Source organism: Lonchura striata, chromosome Z, assembly GCF_046129695.1.
Source record: "Lonchura striata isolate bLonStr1 chromosome Z, bLonStr1.mat, whole genome shotgun sequence".
NCBI classification, from domain to species: Eukaryota; Metazoa; Chordata; class Aves; order Passeriformes; family Estrildidae; genus Lonchura; species Lonchura striata.
Window position 1 is genome coordinate 22313337 of NC_134642.1, and position 20867 is coordinate 22334203.

A 20867-nucleotide genomic window follows, 5' to 3' on the forward strand; every position below is an offset into this window, starting at 1 on the left:
ATCCTCCCACCCCCACTCTTTGTGGTAGGGGTCTCAGTCTCAGTCCTTGGGGAGAGGGTTCTTGATCTCCGTCTGTCACGGTGGTAATGAGGTAGATGAGGGGTCTTCAGTGAGAGACCACCAGAGTCACCCCAACAGTTCATTCAGCTTAAAGGTGGAGAGTGAAGCAGGAATTGCAGCAGGCTGCTCCATGCTGGGTCCATGCTGGTTCTTCGCCAAGTCCTTGCCAACTCCTTGCCAAGTTCTTGCCGGGCCTCGTTGGGAGCAGCAACGTAATGGTGCAGCGGCTGCACCTGCACTGTTGCCTTCTCCAAGCTGGAACTGCAGAGGGGGAAGGGAAATCCTGCTCGTGGCAATCGGCAGGCAAATGAGGGAGGGTCTTCAGATGGCCTCTTACACAGATCTCATCCTCGCTGGTGCAATCAAGGCTGACACAAAACTGGAACTCAGAAATTGTGGTAAAGTGAACAACAGAGATGAGTACAGGCCTCTCTGTTAGGCTGTCAGTGTGAATGGAGACTGACTTTGGAAGGCTTTTCCCTTCTGAGTCTTCTTTCTTCGGGTGAGTGGGCAGCACATGCCCACAAACTGTGTGCACTGACTTGCAGGAGGCAGCGTGTCAGCACTGTGAGCGTGGGGCTCCCCTGGAGCTGGTGATGGCTCTGGCTGCCCAGGGCAGCAGGGCAGGGCCTGCACCCTCCAGGGCTGGAGCTGCAGCTGCTGGGGCCAGTGCCACCCTGGCATGGGGCACAGCCCTGGCATCAGGCACAGCCTTGGGCAGGGGGGACAGCCCTGGCATCAGGCGCAGCCCTGGCATGGGGTACAGCCCTGGCATGGGGCACAGCCCTGGCATCAGGCACAGCCTTGGGCAGGGGGGACAGCCCTGGCATCAGGCACAGCCCTGGCATGGGGTACAGCCCTGGGCATGGGGCAGCTGAGGCTCCACCACCAGCCCACACCTGAGGATCGGGGGAAGCATGATTGGAGTGTCTGCATGAGACTTTCCTTTACCTTCCTAGTCATTTGCCACATGAAGGAAAAGGACCAGGCAGTCCTTGCAGACCATGGAAATGTAAAGTTCCAAAACAACTTTCTTCATGGCACAAGAAGAGATACCACTTTTCCTGTGGTTCTGTGGCAATTTCCTATCCTTTTTACAGAAAAGGGATGGTGTGAAAGAGCTGTTGATGTCCTACTGGAGAAAAGAACAGAAAATCAAACATTATCAGAAATGTCTAAATTGAGCCCTCAAAATAGAAACCAATGAGTCTTTTACATAGGGAGATGAAAGAGCAGGTTCAATTGGGCAGATGGAGAACTACATGTTCCTCTTTTGCCAAAAGTTTCTCTCAGGGAGGGGTGATCTGGACCTGCAATAAACAGTAAACCATTACATTGAATATTACAGAGATTTCTGTAGTAACATAAGTGTTTTGATACTAGCCTAAGTCAATGCCAGCATCACTGGATCATCCTGTCTGCATCACTGGGGTCAATGGAGTTAGCTTATGATAAATCACAGAATATGCAGAGTTGGAAGGGACCCTCAAGGATTATTGTGTCCTGGCCCTACACAGCACCATCCCCAAGAATTCTACCATATGCCTGAGAGCGTTGTACAAGCACTTCTCAAACTCTATCAGGCTGGTTCTGGACCACTTCCCTGAAGGCAAAATTAGGCCTTCTGTCTACCATAAGTATCTTAGAGTTTCATGGAACTACAGACCAAATTCACACATTTACACTGAGAAATTTTATTCCTAATAGCTAGAAATAGATTTGAACTGCTGTGAAATGTTTCAACTCCAGTGCGGTATGCTGAAGGACTATTGCTGATACAGATTAATTGGTGATTTTTTGATGTTAGACCACAGAAGACAAGATAATATTTTGAAAATGCTGACAGTGGATTAAAAAAACAATAAAAAAAGGAGGAATAGTATTTACAAGTTCAAGGACTGCTAAAGAGAAAATAATGATGACCAGAACAGTTGCTATGTCAGCTGATTGAGTTTGGCTTATGAATTGAGTCCACAGCTTCATTGCTCGTCGTAATGTACTCTGCAGGAAAAGCAACAGGATTGGCAAACATTATGAGGATAGTGATAAAATTGTTAACTGCTATCAAACTGCTGTTAAGAAACACTGTGTAGACTGTAATAAGCTTTGGCTATTTAGTGCTTCTCTGACTGCCTTCTTGACACATCTGAGTGGTTATGGTTGCTGTGAATCATGAAACAGGCTCACGGCAAAAGCAGACAGCAAAATTTCTTCAGATAGCCAAGGGTGTGATTTCAGGCATTTCAGGCAGTTTTAAATTTGCAGTGCTGCATGAAAGAACAGTTTCCATAGTCTAGCTACATATCCCTTCCTCTGCTTGTGGCACATGCAAGTAGAATAAAAAAATTAGCATGATAATAGGCAGGGGGAAGATCCACTTTTGTCCCTATATAATGAGATCATGTTGTTCATTCCACAGGTGAGAGGAAAGGAGGACTAAACCTTTTCAGCACTCACCTGATCTTACATTGTTTTGTGTCAGTTGCAAAAGGGCTCTCTATAGTGAGAAGAATTCTAATTTATTTTTTCAATAAAATAAAATTTTTTCTCTTTCAAAATTCTCTCTACAGCTGTATTACTTTTTACATAGGTCACCAAAAATGCCAGTTTCTAGTATTTTCCATTTGCTTTCCCATTTTCATAAAAATTAGGAATATTATATTGAGAAAAGGGAGGGAATTTAATTTTAAAAAGGAAAAAAATCCAACAAAACAAGCCACAAATAGGAAAAAAACCCACTTTAACAGCAGTATTTGAAATAAAATTAAAAGTTTACCTGGGTTTGATAGGAAGAATAGGAGTTGAGAGTAGCACACCTTCCTTGATAATGGAATGTGCCTGGAAAACACTTGGATGACATAGTACTGTGATGCTACAGATCACCTGAATCCATGGTGTTTTGAAACATCAATTATAGAAGTATGCATAATTGTCTAACTTTTGCTTTCTACTCTTATCTTGCTGTCCAAAATATAGCCACTTCATTTTTTCATATTGCCTCTTATAGTTCTTTCTTTGATTTCTGAAAATACTCTCATTTTCTCCTGATTTAATTCACCTTGTTGCCTCCACTCACCTGACAAATTTTGTTTATGCCTTATTTTCTTTTGTGCTTTCGTATTTTCTTATTGCATCATTTCAATGACATTTAACTTCATTAAAATGCAGTTTCTTATACTGAACAACAAGTCTGCTGACTGTATTTTTGTAGTGGGTAGAAACAGAAGACATCAAGAAATTCAGATGTTGAAAAACATAATCTGATGGCACTCAAGGGTAGTGGGAAAACAAAAAAACCATAATTATTAAATGTTAAAAATACATTGCCCTTTCATTACTGCGATCAGGCAAAATAAATACTGTGAGACTTGCCTGATTTTCCTGTGTGTGTTTCCATTTCTGTATCTGTGTGAAGAGATACAAAGCCTGAAAAGGGAAACATACTCAGCAAAAAGATCTCTCTCTTGATATATACTTTTAACAATAAATATATGAAAAACATTTGTTGACTCCAGTCTGCTAATATTTCATTTTGCAGAAGTTACATGTGTAAGGCTGAGTTCTGTTGACAGGAAAACTAATTTTCAGAGGAGTTTACAAAGTCAACCATTTGCAAGGAGGAAGGTAGAGGGATTCATAGCTGCCCTCCAGTAGCACACACAGTAATGTAGATAAGAAACATGCTCTGCGTCTGCATTGCTGGCAGTAGGATGTAACTAATTCACTCTCTTCAGGCCACTCACATGTTGTAGTTGCAAAAATTCACTAAAGCACATCAGCAAACAAATTAGTTCTTTTATATTTGCTGTCTTTGTTTCCATTGATTACATATTTGTGTTGTGTCTTTCAATATTTGTTCTTCAGGTGTGTGTCTGAAATAAAATGCAAGCTGAAGTACAGTTGAAAATCTTATTGAAGTAGGAGTTTTCCTAAATCCCCATAAAAAGCAAAAAGTGTTGCAAAGGTTGCTGCGCATCATGTTTGGGGACATAGGCTTTCCTTAACGTTCTACAACCAAAAAGCTTTCAAACATTTAAAAAATAGGGCATACCACATTTTAATCTTCACTGTACCTAGTCTGGACTTTTCCTTGAGGGTGAGGTTGGCTCAATCTGGTATCCATCTGGTACCTAGGGATTTTAAGATTAAGACAAATTTGGAGATAACTTAAAGACTTGCTTGTCTGTCGCATGTCAAACATGCTATCTTGGGAGTGTTCCTGGGCTTACTTCTGTCCAAGTCATTTCAAGGGAAGCTTTGTCTTAGGAGTTCAGGACAGAGACTCCTCTCTAGTCTGCCAGCAAAATAAAAACAGTATTGACCAGCTATTTCATTCCTTTGCTCTAAAAAGAACTGATGAAAACCAGGGCTTAATACTAAACTTATCTTTAAAATACATTTTAAGTTGCTCGAATAATTTAATCACAAGAATGAATTTATGCCCATGTAGGCAAATGATTGCATGCTTGTAACCTCTGTCAATTGCCTTCTTCAGCTTCCAGAGCTAAACTCAGTATGATCAACACCATGTCAAAAATTCGAGGCCAGGAAAAGGGACCAGGCTATCCTCAGGCAGAAGCCTTGCTGGCAGATGCGATGCTGAAATTTGGCCGAGAGCTTGGTGAAGAATGCAACTTTGGTAACTTGTTTACTTCCCTTTCCATTATAATGCAATAAAGTGTGTAGGAAAATTTAATGTAGCTTTCATTATTAAAGGGCTGCACTCTTATAGAAGAAAAACATCTGTAAGAAGCATTAAGAGTTCCGCTTCTCTGCAAGAAGCGTTAGAATTCTGCTTCATCCGATTTTCCTTTAAGGTTGGTCTAGGCCTGTTTTGAGTATCTTTTGGAGATTTCTACTAAAGAAACTTTTTCTATAAATGGAAGTCAAATTGTTTCCATTTTGACCCACAGGCTTTAGCTCTCTGTCATAAATTGTGATACTGTGTCCGTGTGGGATTGAAATATGTACATGTATAGAAATTGTATTATTGTCTATGCATAAATAGAACAAAGTGCTTTTGTCAACAGAATCCTTAAACCAACTGTTACTGTCATCATTGTAGGCAAGGAATAAAAATGAATAGATTTTTAATAGGCTTTGGCCTTTTTTTTTTCTGACCAAATTCCATATTTAAGGCACTAATGAACACTCCTGTCTTATCTGTTAACTACTCTTCCCTCTAAGCCCAAATGAGTTTATAGCTGCCTGAGTTACAGATGTCAAATTGACTCTTAAAAATGTTCAACAGTAGAGTTCTGATTATAAAAGGATGACATTCACAACATACTTAGTCTTTTTGTCTTGTTTGTGTGGACTTCTGTGTGACCATTTTTTGCATGACAACACACAATGGAAAAACTACTTTCTTACTTGCTTTAGGTAATTCACTATTAAGCTTGACAGATGTAGTTTGATTTGTGCTAAATACTACTGATTTTTTTAAATTGGTTGCCTCTCATTTATTAAGTTTCAAACAAAATTTTAAAAGGAAAATGAAGAACTAATGTAATCTAGTTTCTGCAACTTGCTTTATATTCTGTGACAACTGCACTACCATGCAGCAGAATAGATACAATAATTATTTTCACATTCTTAACTAATATCAGCTATTACAGCTATTTGTCACTCTGTCCAAATCTGGGAGGCTCTCTCATTTTGCAGTGCATGGCTGGCATCTGCTGCTTGGGAGACAAAGCTTCTGATTTTTCACATATTTTGGTTTTCAGACACTTCATATTCTTTGAAAGTGTTTTTTTTATCCCTAACCTATACCTCAAACCAGGAGGTATGTTTGAGCTTCTTGCTTTTATTTTTATGGAGAAGAAGTAAAACAGAGTGGTAATTTTTGTGGCTTTCAAGTTAATCTTGGAGGAAATTTCAAAATGCTGTTTAGGGTTATTGAAGTTTATGAGCTTCATACACCTACACTTGAGTAGTCTATGTAGTAGACCTCTCAAGTGTAGTAGTACTATGAAGTCTATAGTCTCATCAAAAAAACCTTTTATTAAAAAAAAAAATCTGTGAAATTGTTAAGAATTTTTACATTTGGTACTATCACCAGTGTCACTGATAGAAATGGGGAGACCTAGACTCGAATTAAACTATTTTTTAATGCAGTGTGGTGATGATACCACCCAGTAAATTCTGTTCTAGCATATTTATTTCAACAGAGTGAGGAATGAATGGACAACAAGGGATGTGGAGGAGCCTCTCTTGACACATGATAGAACCATAAATTCAGCTGTATTACATGGCATGAACTCTGGTGGCTGCACTATGTAAAATCTATGTTGCTCTTTCACATAGTGCATCATCCTCTGTTTCCTAAATTTGAGACCTAAAATGAAATACTAACTGTAGTTGCCATGAAGTTTCCATGACTCAGTTTCATTCTGAGTCATTCAAACTTATTTTGACTGCATCTTTTCTTTCAGGACCAGCACTTGTTGATGTGGGAGAAGCTATGAAGGAGCTTTCTGAAGTCAAGGACTCTTTAGACATGGAAGTGAAGCAAAACTTCATTGACCCACTTCAGAATCTCCATGACAAAGATCTGAGAGAAATACAGGTATTCTCCTCAATGTAACATTTTAATAATGCCAAGTGTGTGGACTATCTATATGTTTAGTATTTTTGTTAGTTGTGTAGTTTAAAATGGGTCATTCGGGTTTGAAAATTACCTGACTTTTGTCTCTTTTGGCTTGAATTTTACTTTCAATTCTGTATCTCTTGATGGTGCTTTAGAAAGGGGAAGATAAAAAGTTGAACATTTTTTGATAGCAAAATTTTCAGTCTTATGCAGGCAAGAGCACAGTACTCTAATCTTGCCATTTCACAAAAAAGCTCATTTCACAAAACAAATGTACTGATGTTTACATTCCATTTCCTAGTGCATGGCAAGTGCTTATCTGCATAAGTAGCTGCTCTTCATGGTTCAGTAAGGCTTTCATACTGTTAAATGGATGTGGATGAAAGATATCTTGGGCTGTTTGATATAATTTAGAAAATGGGTAGTTATAAATATTGTAGTGCATGATAAATTTATTCTTCTGAGAGACAGTAAACACCTCAAGTAATCATGGTCATGCTGGTAGCATTAACTTCTGGCCAGTTGAATGTGGCAGCTACTAAACAGATGAACATGAATGTTACCTCAGGTAACAGTCTAGGAAATCTTTAGTATAAGATAGCATTAAGATAATTTAGTGGTATGGTAGAAATGATAAAAATAAATAGTTTATGAATGCTGTTACACAGAAAAAGTGTAATAAATTGTGCTTTTAAAAGTATTTTCTCCTGAACATCTAGGGAAAAAACATAGTGTTCAGGTAATTCTTTATCAGAGTTAAAAAGCAGGAAACCTGCATATCTTTTATAGAGATGGCTATTGAAGTCGTCCATTCTGCATGGCCTGTTAGTAGTCTTGGTCTGTCATTTAGATCATTTGCTTCATGAATGGTATGTAAACCCACGTATTTCTCTCCTTTGGGAAAGGGATAGTGGACAGCAAACAACATACTTTTCCAAGGGTTCATGGACTACCTGCTTACAATGCAATATTAGGAAAGTTGGGGAAGGTCCTTTATTGTCTGCTTGCATTTGTGTTTTTTTGTTTTTTAGCATCACCTGAAGAAAATGGAGGGTCGACGCCTGGATTTTGATTACAAGAAAAAAAGACAGGGCAAGCTCCCTGATGAAGAACTTCGTCAGGCTCTGGAGAAATTTGATGAATCAAAAGAAATTGCTGAGTCAAGCATGTTTAACCTTCTGGAGATGGATGTGAGATAACCCTTGTTAATCTTTGACCAAAATCTTAGAAAGATAGTGAAGGCACTTTCCTCCTTATTGGACACAGTGGAAGGCTCAGAACCTGTAGTAATGTTCTATAGTACATTCTTGCAGGAACAATTTTTTAGGCATTTTATAAGTAACAGAGCTAGAGAATGTGAGTCCTCTGTAGCATTGTTGTGCTTCCAAAATGCAAACCATTACTTAAAAAACCTAAATATCTTTCTTCTTAGAATTTTGTAAATATAACTACTTATCTTTACTTGTGGTTATAGAGTTTGGGCCAAGGCTTTTGCTCAAGTGTGTGGTCTCTTCAGAGGACTGTAAAGATCAGAAATTATGAACTCATAACCCTATGGTCTCTGCTGTAATCAGATGTAATAGTGAATGGAAAACCCAAAGTTACTGTGACTGCTCATATCTGACTCTGCAGAATATATTTTGCTTATATATTGGTTCAAATTGAGCATTTTCTAGGTTTATCTAATGTTCTATTTATAATTAATGTTGAAATTGTTAAAATTAAGCAAGAAAAAACATCTCTATAACATGTCAGCTGAAGTTGGTCTTATAGAATATGTAGTCAAAGGAAATTAATTTTAAGTATTTCTGTTGATGTGAATTATTTAAGTACACACCTATTCTAACTATTCATTTTGTTACCAGATTGTTGTAGAGGAGCCATAAAAAACCTGAAAATATTTACATATAGAACTTAGTATTTCCATAGGAATTAAATATAGCTGCACTGAAATGAAGGAAATATAACAGGTTTGTAGTTTTGATCTTTGTAGTAACATCCATACCTACGTATGCAAACAGTGCTTGCAAACATTACACCATTATGGCATTGTGCACTATGAAAACTCTAGCAACTGCATTGCCCACAGAATGGGGATCTAGGTGTTTTTTCCTTCATGAAGTGGAATGCTCTCTGCCCCTCATCTCAATTATTCTGCATCCCAGAGTCTGTAGTAACTTTCTGTTTCGGTCTGCTTCACAGGTCAGAATACAGTAGAAGCATGACCATATCCCTGTGGTCCTGCACCCTTCAAAGGCAGGGAGAAAGAAGATGTATTATATTCTCATTACAGTCTAGTTTTTACTTTCATAGTGTTTGCTGGATGTGGTAGGTCTGTAGGCAGCTGTTCATGCAAATCAGCCATGGAGAGATGATCAGTGGGTAAGAGTTGCAGTTACCATTCCAGATCAGGTCATAACCAGACATGGTAATGAATAAAGACTAATGTGTAAATATTTACTGCTAACTGTGAAGCTGAATCAAGGTTTTAGAGAGATAAGTTAAGCTGCCTTTGCGGTGGACAGTCTTTATTCTCTGTTGTCTGAGCTTTCAGTATTTACCTAAGATCTGATGTTTGATGTCAATCCTCAGATTGAACAAGTGAGTCAGCTTTCTGCTCTTGTGCAAGCCCAGCTGGAGTACCACAAGCAGGCCACACAGATCCTTCAGCGAGTTACTTCTAAACTGGAAGATAGGTAATGCACTTTTTGTAAGTTTCTTGAATAGTTTGTTAAGTTTTACAGAGGTAGAAAACCTATGAGTAGAATACAATGTTGTTATCTTTCTCAACTTGGTACTTGTACTTTTATGAAATCAAGGACCATTTCATTAGATGATTGCAAGCTGAGATTTAAATGTTGGAGATTTAATGTTGGAGATCTGTTTCTGAGTTCATGAAAGCACTTCATCTCGGTAAAGCTATTAAATGTGAGTCAACTGAAAGTGTTTATATTGAATTCAGTGAGACTCACAACTCTGGATTCCTTACACTGTATGTATTCACAAATGTATTCTTTCATTCTGAAAGATGTAAGAAATGATTTTGCAAAATAGTATCTTGTTGCATTCTTATCTACCTGAAGATCTTCCTGAGCCAGTAGTGAGAACCTCATTATTAACCACTTTTTAAAATATTCCTCCTATTATCAGGTCAAACTTCATACAGAACTTGAGCTGTCTCTTCCATCCTTGTTAGTATAACTACATATGCTATCAGAATTACTATATTTTTTAAAAAGAGTTTCATAATTTTTACTTTAGAATTTTTCTTTCATCAAAACAAACTGATTAGCTTCTCACACACACATCCTTCAAAGAAATTTAACATTCAGGAAAGGTTTCTCTACTAATAATGTTCTAGCAGACTCTTAGAAAAAGCTGGATATAATTCCCAAGAGGAGATAATGTTCACATACTGTGCAAAGGCAGCTGTTTTCTGATGTCATTAGTACAGATCAAGTTGCTAATACTGCTGGGTCTGTCAGTATTAATTTTCTCAGAGCATGCATCCTGAAAACCTCATTGAGCTCTAAGTCTTAAAGTCTTTGTGACTAGGAGCAGCACTTATTTTGGTAGGCAGGCTGTTGGGCTGACTGTTCCTGAATACAGTTTGCAGAACTGTCTAAACAGCAACAGAACAATTTTTGGCACTTGCAAAAGAGTTCTACAATTCTTCACAGAAGCATTAAAAATTCCTCAGGAACAGGTTTTTTATCTGGTACTCCATAAATTATGCCATTAAGTGAACATACACTACAACAGACTTCTCTTCCCGTATCAATTCAGATGATCCTTTGCCCTTTTTTAATTTCTGCTAACAGATCAGTATTTTTACTTCAAGTTTCAGCCATGAATGATTTTAGCTTTGCAAGGACCTTGTATCAGAATGCTACGGTAATTCAGTTGAAATAAATCTTTTCCATCCCTAATGGTAAAGAGGCTGCTGGCTAAATCATACTTTATCCACACTGCTGGGCACAAATTGAACGCTGTGATGTGTTCACGCCAGAGATGAGTAAGGGATGTAGAGCTGTTACTGTCCAAACTACTAGTCTTTCACTGTTGGTGATAGGCAGGTAGCAAGTAATGCATAACCCCTGGGGTTTGGTTGGTTTTTTGGGTTTTTTGGGTTTTTTTGTTGTTTTTTTTTTGACTATACAGATCAGAAAATAAATCTTTATTTTTAAGCTGTGCAAATTTGTTACTGTTCACTGTCAGCAGTGTCTGCAGCAGATACTGCCCATTTTCTAGGTACTCTTTAAAAGAGTGAATGAGACTTGTTCATGCCAACTTCTGGTATGGACAATGTCTTTTAACTACCAAGACTCTCCTGTGTAAAATATTCACAAAAGAATGTTTTAAAAGTATGAGATAAACTGCAAAAACTAGAAAAAAATTAAAATGCACTTGTCTTCTCTTTTTTCTTGGTTGTTTAGATTAGACTTCAAGACTTTCTTCAGAAAGTGAAAGAATTTAATTTGTTTTCTACACATTAGTGGAAGGCATAAATATCCTTAAAATGCCATGATTCCAGGAACTGGGAAATATTAGGCACTTGGAAAACATTGGGAAATTTTCAGTAAAATTAATAAAAAACTCGAAGATCAGCAAAGACTATTTTAAACTCCCTTTTTCACCAAGTGAAATGAGGATGCACCCAACACAGTATCATGACAGAGCAGCTGGGAAGCAGGAATGGTCTTCTTGGAGATGTTTCTTTTCTTAAGAAAAATGGCTCATGCTGAGCTTTTGGGTAATTATTAGCAAGTCAGTAGAACTGTCACCTTATAGTTCATAATCTGAAAAACATGGTGTTTCATGAAAGCATTAAGTGTAACAGAACTAGTTTAAGTATTTCTTAAAAATGTTTCTGTCTTGAAATTTGCTAATAAGTGAGACAAAACCACTTCACCACTTGTTTTGACTCCTTCAATTATTTAAGGGTTTTTGTTTGGTTGGTTGGCTTTTGTTGTTGTTGTTTTTTTGTTTTTTTTTTTGCTTATAGGTTTGGTTTTTTAATGTGAAAGAAAAGCACTCTCTAGGAACTGACTTATATTGGTATTTTGGATGGTGAGGAAAACCTTATTATAAGGATCAAAAGTCACTAAGTTAGATACAGGTTTTTACAATAGATAAATCAAAATGTGCTACTAGCAGCATGTCTAGGGCAGATATAGAAAAGGTTAGAAAAATCAACTTGTCTTGTAAGTACATATGAAATGTTCTTTCATATGTGGAATTAGAAATACATTTGGTAATTGTTCTGCATAAGCTGTTCTGATTCTGTTCATCCCTTCCTTGGATTTTACCCTGGAACCTGTAAATAGACCCTTCCCTGGAAGCTCTACATTTCTCAATTAGCAGCAATAGCTGAAATTAATGATAAATAAATGGTTATTTTGAGAGTCATGAAGACTGGACTTTTGTCCCGTCGTGAAACAAGTATTCCAGATTGCAAATTAACCAAGTCTGCAGTTGAAATCAGTACATTCCCACAGTCTTCTTACAAAACGACAAGAGTTGGCATTAATCAACTGAATTAATAATGCTTGCAAGGATTAGAAGCAAAAAGTCATGCTAAAAATAGGATGTTTGTATAGCCCTTCTCTAAGCATTGATAGTCATGTAACAATTTTTTTCATTATGAGCTCTTTGTTTTTGTTAGGCGAAGGGAAGATAGACAAATTGTTAGGTTTCTAAAAAGAATGAAGAATTAACAACTTCATGGTACAGTCACATCGGCTGACTTTGGTAATTTAAACTACTGTTGTAAACAACAAAAGCTATTCTAAATGATTCAACTTGTTTGCTGTGGATGATTGGTGGATGAGAATTTCAGCCTTGGAAATAAAGGTGTTTGGTGCGTCTCGTCTGCTAACGAGATTTGACATTTAACCTTGATGTTTCGGCAGAATAAAAGAGGCATCATCTCAGCCCAGGCGAGAGTACCAGCCCAAGCCCCGTATGAGCCTGGATTTCTCAACTGGTGACAATACACAGCACAATGGAGGAATATCCCATGCCACCACACCCAAACCATCAGGTAATGGCAGGGTTTTGTGTCCTTGCAGAAGCTGCATGCTTTCTTCTAGAAATGAGTTTTTCCATGAGGGAAAATGAGAATGGGGATAGTACATAGAAGAGAGATGTTTGAACTGTCGTTTCTTTGGAAAGTGTTCATATCCTCAGGCAAGAGAACAGAGATGGATTATCCACTGCTTTAAATGTGTCTTTTGGTCAAAAATTTATTTTGTCCTAGAAGATTACCCTGAAATACAGATCTTTACAAAATAGGCATTTAGAAAAACAAAATTACAATTGAAAGTTTTGCACAAAAATGCAGAAACCTGAGGCCAGCCAGACCTCCATAACCATATTCAGCTTTTTAAAATCAAGTATTATAATACAATGAACCTAAAAGTAAAGATGACCGAAAAGAAAAATTAAGATATATGAGCTATTTTCTTTGTCCAAGTAAGAGCAGCACAAGCAAGATTAACCTTTAATTACTATCTTAAAGAATGGTTTATTTAATATCAGCACATACCATGGAAGGCTTATTGTTTGTTCCTTACACAATAATGATCTGTTATCCCATGGTATGGTGAGGGCTGGCCTCTGTCCAGACCCTGATTTTAGTTATTCCAGTTTACCTCAGTGACAATTGCTATCACGTTCCACCTTGCAAGACTAGGTGTTTTTCACTAGATCTTTAGTCAGGATTTCCTTTCTTTCCATCACATCCTGATGTTTTGATTTTCTCCCACATATAGACAGGAACAGTATCTCCATTTGGTTCTGACAACTGGAAATTATCTTACATAACCTTGCAAGCTTCTAACAATCTCCTCACTATGCTAACAAGGAGAAGGATGTAATAGAGATTGCTAGTGCATGAGTGTGGCTCGAGTCCTGCATGCTAGAGCTCTCTTCATTCCACCAGTAATTTTATTCTTTACTTCTTTCTTGTAGTGTTATGAACACTTGTCTGTGCTAAGCCAGAGCAGACTGATGCTCATGTATCTCTCCAGCATTTATATTTCCCTCTTCAGAGAGCAGTATTTAACATTTTCTTCAGTTTATTAGTTTCAGAGGTATTTCAGAAGTGTTTATTGGTTTCAGAGAAATGCGTTCTTTGAAAATTCTTGAATATATGTTTGGAGTGATTAATTCAAAGAGTTTATTTGCTAATTCTTCTAAATTTCAGCTGGTAGCAATGACGATACCAAACATGCTGTAAGGCTTGTTGATGTCAGCACAGTAGTCTTCATGACAAAGAAACCAAAATACACTCTGAGCAATATGTAAAGAAAATATTTCACTATAGCATTTAATAAATTAAGTCTCATATTTGAAAAACTTTCTCTATTGAGATCTGTAGAAGTGGAAAATTTTTGTTCTAAAATAACTCAAGCATGGGCCTTCTGGCCAGAGTAAGTGTTATAAACGAATATGCATAATGTTTGAATCTAAAACTTACGCATCTTAAAGCCAGTATTCATGAAAAAGTAGAATATATATTTTTAGAACTATCAGTATGGTGAAGTGGCATGTATTGGTTCATTCAGATGACTGAAAGTGTATTAACTTTTACTGTGAAAATTCAGGTGTGGATATGATTTCTTACAATTTAGTGCTGATAAATCCTAAATATTTTGACAAGTAACAATTTTGGTTTTGGTAGGCTTGAAGATATAGTGACTTCAGAGGGAGGGAAGAGGGAGTATATTTGTTAATTTCATATAACATATGAAAATTCAATCAAACTAATGACTTATAATAATATCCATTAGCCATCCTAAAGAGTTTATGGTCAGATATTCATGAACTAGCATATTAGAAAGCTCTCAATTTCAAACTTTTTCTGAATCTAACCTGATGGCTCTTCAATAACGTGTTTTGTGGGAATGGGGAATAAAAGTATTTTGAAGTGTGATACTGAAATTCAAAGTATTAGGATAATATACAGTGTGTATAGCGGGTACCAGCGAAATTTCCAAATAAATGGCAAACACACAGTTAAATTTCCACTGTTGTTTTAAGCTACCACTTACACTGCTTATCTGAGGTAAACAGTCAAAGCATCTCTCTGCCAGTAAAGCTGGAAATATTTTAGGGCTTTTGCTTAATTTTTTGTGTTTTATTAACAAATAAAAATTAGGTTCCAAATTTATCATATTTGTGCTTTCAGGTCTGGGCTTGACTATAGCTTGGATCTTTTGGGATTCTCAGACTTCTACCAGCAGGCACTTAGAGTATCTGAAGATTGTCAGAAGCCAATAGTTGTCTTCTAACAGAGTTTGGCAGTCCAAATATAGGTATTACCAAAGAACTGTCATCAGAATGTTAGTGAGAACAGAAACAGTAAAATCTGTCATAGGTACAGGAGTAAAATGAGTACTCTGAAGTGTTGAGATTTTTAAGCATGTTTCTGTGTTTCCTCTCCTTAGGTGTTCACATGGATCAGCCATGCTGCCGAGCTCTGTATGACTTTGAACCAGAGAATGAAGGGGAGCTGGGATTTAAAGAGGGTGATATTATTACCCTCACAAACCAGATTGATGAAAACTGGTATGAGGGGATGCTTCATGGCCAGTCAGGCTTCTTCCCCATCAATTATGTTGATATTCTAGTTCCATTACCCAATTAGGAATGCTGATCCGCCACCTCTGACGCAGATAGCTGTGTCAGCACCACTGCTTTCAAAATGCTGCTTCTTACACCTTACAAGTGCAAACTGCAGTGGTTAGAGTTACCAATTCCTAATGAGCATCTTTGGTTTACGTGTTGTCATACTATGTGGTGGTGATGCGTTGTATCTTCTGAGCCAGCATAGCGTGGGTTAGTTTATTGACTGTGCTGGCCTGGTAGTAACCAGAGCCATTAGTGAGATGAAATGGGGAAGATGATGGCAAGCAAAGCAGGTAATTAATTCATAGTGAAGTAGCCCGAAGTGAAGGTGGTGTTGGGAAGATAATGCCTATCACCACCGTATTACTTTTTCAGTCTTAGTTCTCAATAAAAAGAGGGAAAAGTTCTTGCCATTCCATCTTTCCCTTCCTAATGATACAGTTCACACAGGTCTAACATTGACTAACCAGAATTGTATCTTGCAATCAAATTGGCTGGCTGTTCTCACAGAGAGAGCATAAGTGTAGATCCTCTGGTTTCTCAGAAAGTGAACCACTGTACTGTGTGTCCTGCTGCTCTCTGCTAAGTTTTATATTCTTAATCATTGTTAAAAGACCTATTTCCCTCCAGAGGTAAACTGTAAGCTATCAAATGGGGATTCCTGTAGTAGAAATGTTGGACCACAAACCACCTGAATTTGCCCTTCAGGAACTTTTAGCATGCTCACCAAAATGCCAGTAAATGGGCAAGATGGGGAATAAAACTGGCATTTATTTAATGTTCTTGTCAAGTCTTGGCACAAAACCTTGCTGCTTAAGCACCAGATATCCTTTGTAAACTCATTCAGTGAGGAATACAGTAACCAACCAAACAGAACCCTCATTTCATTTGTTTCTGTCTGCCATGTGTTCTTTGAACATCATTTGTGCATACTCTCTCCTCAATGAGGACAAAATAAAACATGTTATTTTTCTGTTGCGCAACTGAAGACATGTGGCTGTATATATAAAAACATTTCCCATCTGTTTAGTTGGTTCTCCTGTGTTCCTCCTTCCTGCACTTGGTGTGTACAGTGCTGTGCCTAGCTTCTTGGCATTCTTTTGGTAACAGTTGCAGAAGTTCTGTTAGTTTAGTTATCCAGAGTTCTATTTATCTAAATTGTACAGACTCTATCAGAGGTTTAATGTGCTGCTTTGAATGTGCCACTTCAGTACTGGATGATGTGAAATAAAGACAATTCCCTACTGCTTAATGTATAAACTATATCATGGAAATATTGTTATTTCAAATAAATGCTGAGAGAATAACTAGAATAATGTTGTGGAGTATTGCTTTGTTGCTTTAAAATCTGCTTTGATAACTTCAGCTAACAAGAATTTTATTTTAGAAAGCATATTCTCATGTCCTGCAAATGTGAAAAATCTTTTTTTTTTTTGCATTATCATTTTACTTCAGTCAAATTCATCTCATGCATATAATGGCCTTTATAAGCAGGATGAACTTAACAATGACCACATTAAATTCGTCTCTCAGTGACTAGCAGGCAGTCTTGTATATACAAGTTATTGCTTATCAAAGAACCCTGGCATCCACAATGCTAGTGAAGCTTAAAGACTTGGTAGCTTATAATTTACTTATGGTTTAAGTAAAAACAGGCATATGGTTACAAGCAAAACAGACTTGGAGAAAACTGATTTAAAACAATTCAAGTATTTTTGTGCAGTGAGAACAAAAAGACTCACTTTTCCTGTCCCTGTTCCCAAGCTCAAATCCCACCAGCTGCTCACTGGCATGGGTACTTATGGGTATACTGTATGTCCATGAAAGCTCCTCCCTGCTGCCTCTCCCTCCTCATTTTTTCCCCCTTTTCAGTTGTGAGTTGAGCATAGGACTCACTGTGAATATTTGCTGGTGTTTCACAAACTGTCTTCACCTCATTGTTATTCAGTGTTGGTGTTCCCTCTGCTAAGAGTGTTTCTCACTCTTATTTTCCCCCTCTTCTGCTCTCTGCCGTATGTTGGTGTCCCAGTGTGTGCTGGCAGAGACTGACAGAGCAGAAGAGTCTTTCAGAGATAGCACCTCATTCAAGGCTCAGTTCAAGGTCAGGCTGGACGGGGGTCTGACCAAACACATGTAAGATGAAGATGCTCATTGTGGAGTTCTTGGGCTAGGTGACATATTACAGTCCCTTACAACCCAAACTATTGAAAAAATACAGATACAGATACAATTCCTGTAACTTTTTATTACAGTTCAGTCCTAAATCCTATGGCTGGCCTCTAAGGAAGTTTCTGTCAGTGATTGGAAGAAATCTGTTTCAAACTCAATGGACCTGAAGCATTTTAACAGATGCATTAATGGTACCATATTACTGTTAGTATTGCTATGACCAGTTAGAGAACTAATAACTATGTTAGTTATCAAGGCCTAGCAGTCACTGGTATTGCACTGGCATACCTCTGTTTTGTCAGATTATAATTCTGTAGCAATTCTGGAGAGCATGCAACCACAGGGCAACAAACCTTAGAGATAAATTTACATGATTTAGAGCAAAAGGGTGGTATGCAGTACTGCCCCACCCTGCTGATGGGCCCTGGTTTTTAAGGTATAGGGGAATGGTAGTGTCTTTCAACAAATGGGGCCAGAAGGATTGTAGAGAATAGGTGGTAGGATCAAAATCTGACTTGGCTAAGAGAGGAAATACCAGGCTGACAAAAGTTTGTATCTAAACATTCAGTACTAGGATAAAGAGGGTGATCAAGACAAAAGCAGGAGGAAGTTTGCTTTTGCACATCAGATAGTTCACAACTTTGTCTATGGTGCTCCATGACTCTGATTCTAGAATCACATAAGATATGATGCTGATGGATGAAATCTTTTTTCTCTGGGAAACTTGCAGCTCCTGTCATCCTGCTTCCTAAGATGTATGTTTTCAGAAATATTGTAAAAATATGACATAGGTTCCTGGTTACCAAACTTGGCTGTAGAACTGCTTGTCACAGGAAATTAGGAAACCTGCCAGCACTGAGATATCAGCTGCGAGATATAGCTGAATGTTTTAGGTTTCATGTTGCTTTCTTTTTTTCTGTTGAACTGTAAGGTTCTTAGCCTGCTTTATTTATTGCAAAGTGAATCTATGTGAAGAACATGGCAAAATACCCCAACAGTTCCCTGAACAGTTCTCCATCTAAATAAAGAAGTGATTGAAAATGTGGAGTTTTTCTTTTAAAATTGCCTCTTCCCTTCAGAAAGAAAGAAGATGGCAGTCACATCCAGAATTCGAATCTGGCTTACAGACAATTCACCCTTTGAAGATAGTCATACTGCTTTTCCCACATGAGCTACTCTGACAAGACTTGAAAATTGCTATGAGGACTTCTTTTCTGGTTTCACACTTGTAGGTCTTGCAAATCCTTGTAGCCACTTGTATTATAATGGTTCTGTTTCAGAATGCATGCTAAGCTTCTCATATATCATGAAGGCAAGGATTCAGGTGCTTGTAGGCCAGTGGATATGGTTCTTCTTCCCAGCACAGGAGTAGGCTGACTTTATGATAGGCAAATGATGGAATGAATTTCGGTGTATACTCAGGTAACACTGTTTAAAAGCAAGTACCTTCTATAGATATGTTTAATTTTCTGTAAAGCACAGTAGGTTGTCTTAAACTTAAGTTCAGAATGTCTAGAATGTTCTGTAATTATGATTTTATAATTTTTAAACTTTTAGCACTCTGGTAGTTCAAACACAGACTCAGTGAAATTTCCAGAAGGCTTTGCTGTCTTTCCTTACCATTTGATCTAACGTGTTGCAGAAGATAGGAACAGATTTGTCATACATATACCTGCTGTGCACTGTAATGTACAGAAAATTTCTAAGCTGTTTATCTTTGTAGTATTTCCTTGGAGATGTAGCACAGTGGAGCAGTCAAAGAAACAGCAACTTCTGCTATGCCTTCCTCGAGCTGCTGGTTCTTGAAAGCTCTGGTAGCTCTGGGACACACAGAGAAAGCACCTTTCAGGTGCCTCTAGGATAAAAAGTGGACAAGCCGAAATCTTTGTAATGAGAGCCATCTGGCCCACAGCTCATTTAATGGGGTATGGCAGCCTCCCTCATGCTTCTTATTCTCCCTTGCACTGTCCTTAGGGCTTGTATCTTCCACTTTCTCTCCACCTTTTGTAATGCATGGAATTGAAGCACTAACAATCCAGGGAAAGATAAAGGGGTTCAAGCTCCTCTGTCTCACCTCATCTGTGAATGGAGAGACTCCAGGAGAAGCTGGGCCTCTCTCTGACAAGATCTGCTTAACCAGCACCTTCAGATACAGCTGTTACTTCTTCTGGTCACTGTCTGAAACGGTAGGATTCAGCAATTTATCCAACCAACATCAATAGTGCTTATCTAGGGACTTTCCTGTCCTTCAGCAGTCACTGACATGGGATGTGTCATGTGCTCAGAGCCTTCCCAAGGGCAGCAAAATCCTTCAGTAGGCACGCACTAGCTGTAATGCGTATCACCAAGACAGCTGTTCTAGTAGAATTTCTAATGAACATATATAAGCTGGAGGTGCAATTTTCCCAATTTTTAGTTTTTTTCTCTTTAGGAGAGGTAGAACATATTTTTTTTTCTGTTGGAAATAGTAAAATCATAGCATTATAAAAGCTGTCATATACTATGCATTTTGACTCTTACAGCTATAATGGCTGACTGTCTGAAGTATTTGAGGGATACTGAGGCATCTGATGGTGGATGTCACAGTATATAACTTGCATCAAGCTGACTGCAGAAGAATAATTCCACAAGTACCTTGGCAAAATTTCAAACATTCAACATACATTTGAAGTGCCTGTATTTAAAGTTTGGTTTCTGGAAGTGCCCATTGAGTTTTTACTTAGCTGAGTTACCATCAAAACTCAGGTTTATAAGGTTTCTCAAGTATTTATTATTCAGAAGCAATGAAAGCATGGCAAAAGTCATTTGTGACCCTTTGCAATTGATAAGATAGATAATCTTCTATCAATTCTGGAAGTAGAACTCAGTTCAGTATGCAGTTAAATTTTCTTGATTTATGTTGAGATCTGTTGGGTGATTTGATCTTCAATACATCTAAAATGTTGAGTGAAAATTGGAGCACTTAATCTAACTGGGCAGTCCTAGTCAAACATTTCATATCTGCACCTGCATGGATCTTCCCCACATCACCAGAAGATCCTGGGTAGGAATGTAAGAGGTATCATATGCCTGAAGCTTATGCCCATGTATGGGGGTTGCAAGACCTTCTTAGTTTTAGAGGAAGAAAGGAAGTTCAAGCTGCTAGTAGGAAATTTCACCAGAACCATCCCCTCTTATTGTTGAATTTTCAGGTGATATTTGAAATGAATATTTCCTAAATCATAAGGGAGCAGCAGAGTAAGGAAAAGAGGGAGGAATTTAATTTCTTTTCTGTTCTTCTAGGTAAAGGATGTGTATTCCTGGAATTTCTCTGATTTTAGCCTGGAAGTGAAACATGATCGGAAATGACTCAAAGATAAAAAGTCATAAATGGAAAACCTTGCAAGCATAATTTAATTCTTAAGCTTAAAAGAAA

The 20867-nt window shown here is 37.9% G+C and overlaps 1 protein-coding gene across 2 annotated transcripts in view; it reads left to right on the plus strand.

Annotated features, from left to right (window-relative positions):
• SH3GL2 (SH3 domain containing GRB2 like 2, endophilin A1) overlaps nt 1-16599 on the plus strand; it is a 90811-nt gene extending 74212 nt beyond the window's left edge. For both annotated transcript variants that reach the window (XM_031507295.2, XM_031507296.2), the window contains exons 4-9: nt 4556-4699; nt 6498-6631; nt 7684-7842; nt 9245-9348; nt 12565-12695; nt 15103-16599. In XM_031507295.2, coding sequence (XP_031363155.1) covers nt 4556-4699; nt 6498-6631; nt 7684-7842; nt 9245-9348; nt 12565-12695; nt 15103-15302 — 872 coding nt within the window. In that variant the 3' untranslated portion in view covers nt 15303-16599. The remainder of the gene's footprint in view (nt 1-4555; nt 4700-6497; nt 6632-7683; nt 7843-9244; nt 9349-12564; nt 12696-15102) is intronic.
• The last annotated feature ends 4268 nt before the right edge of the window (nt 16600-20867 follow it).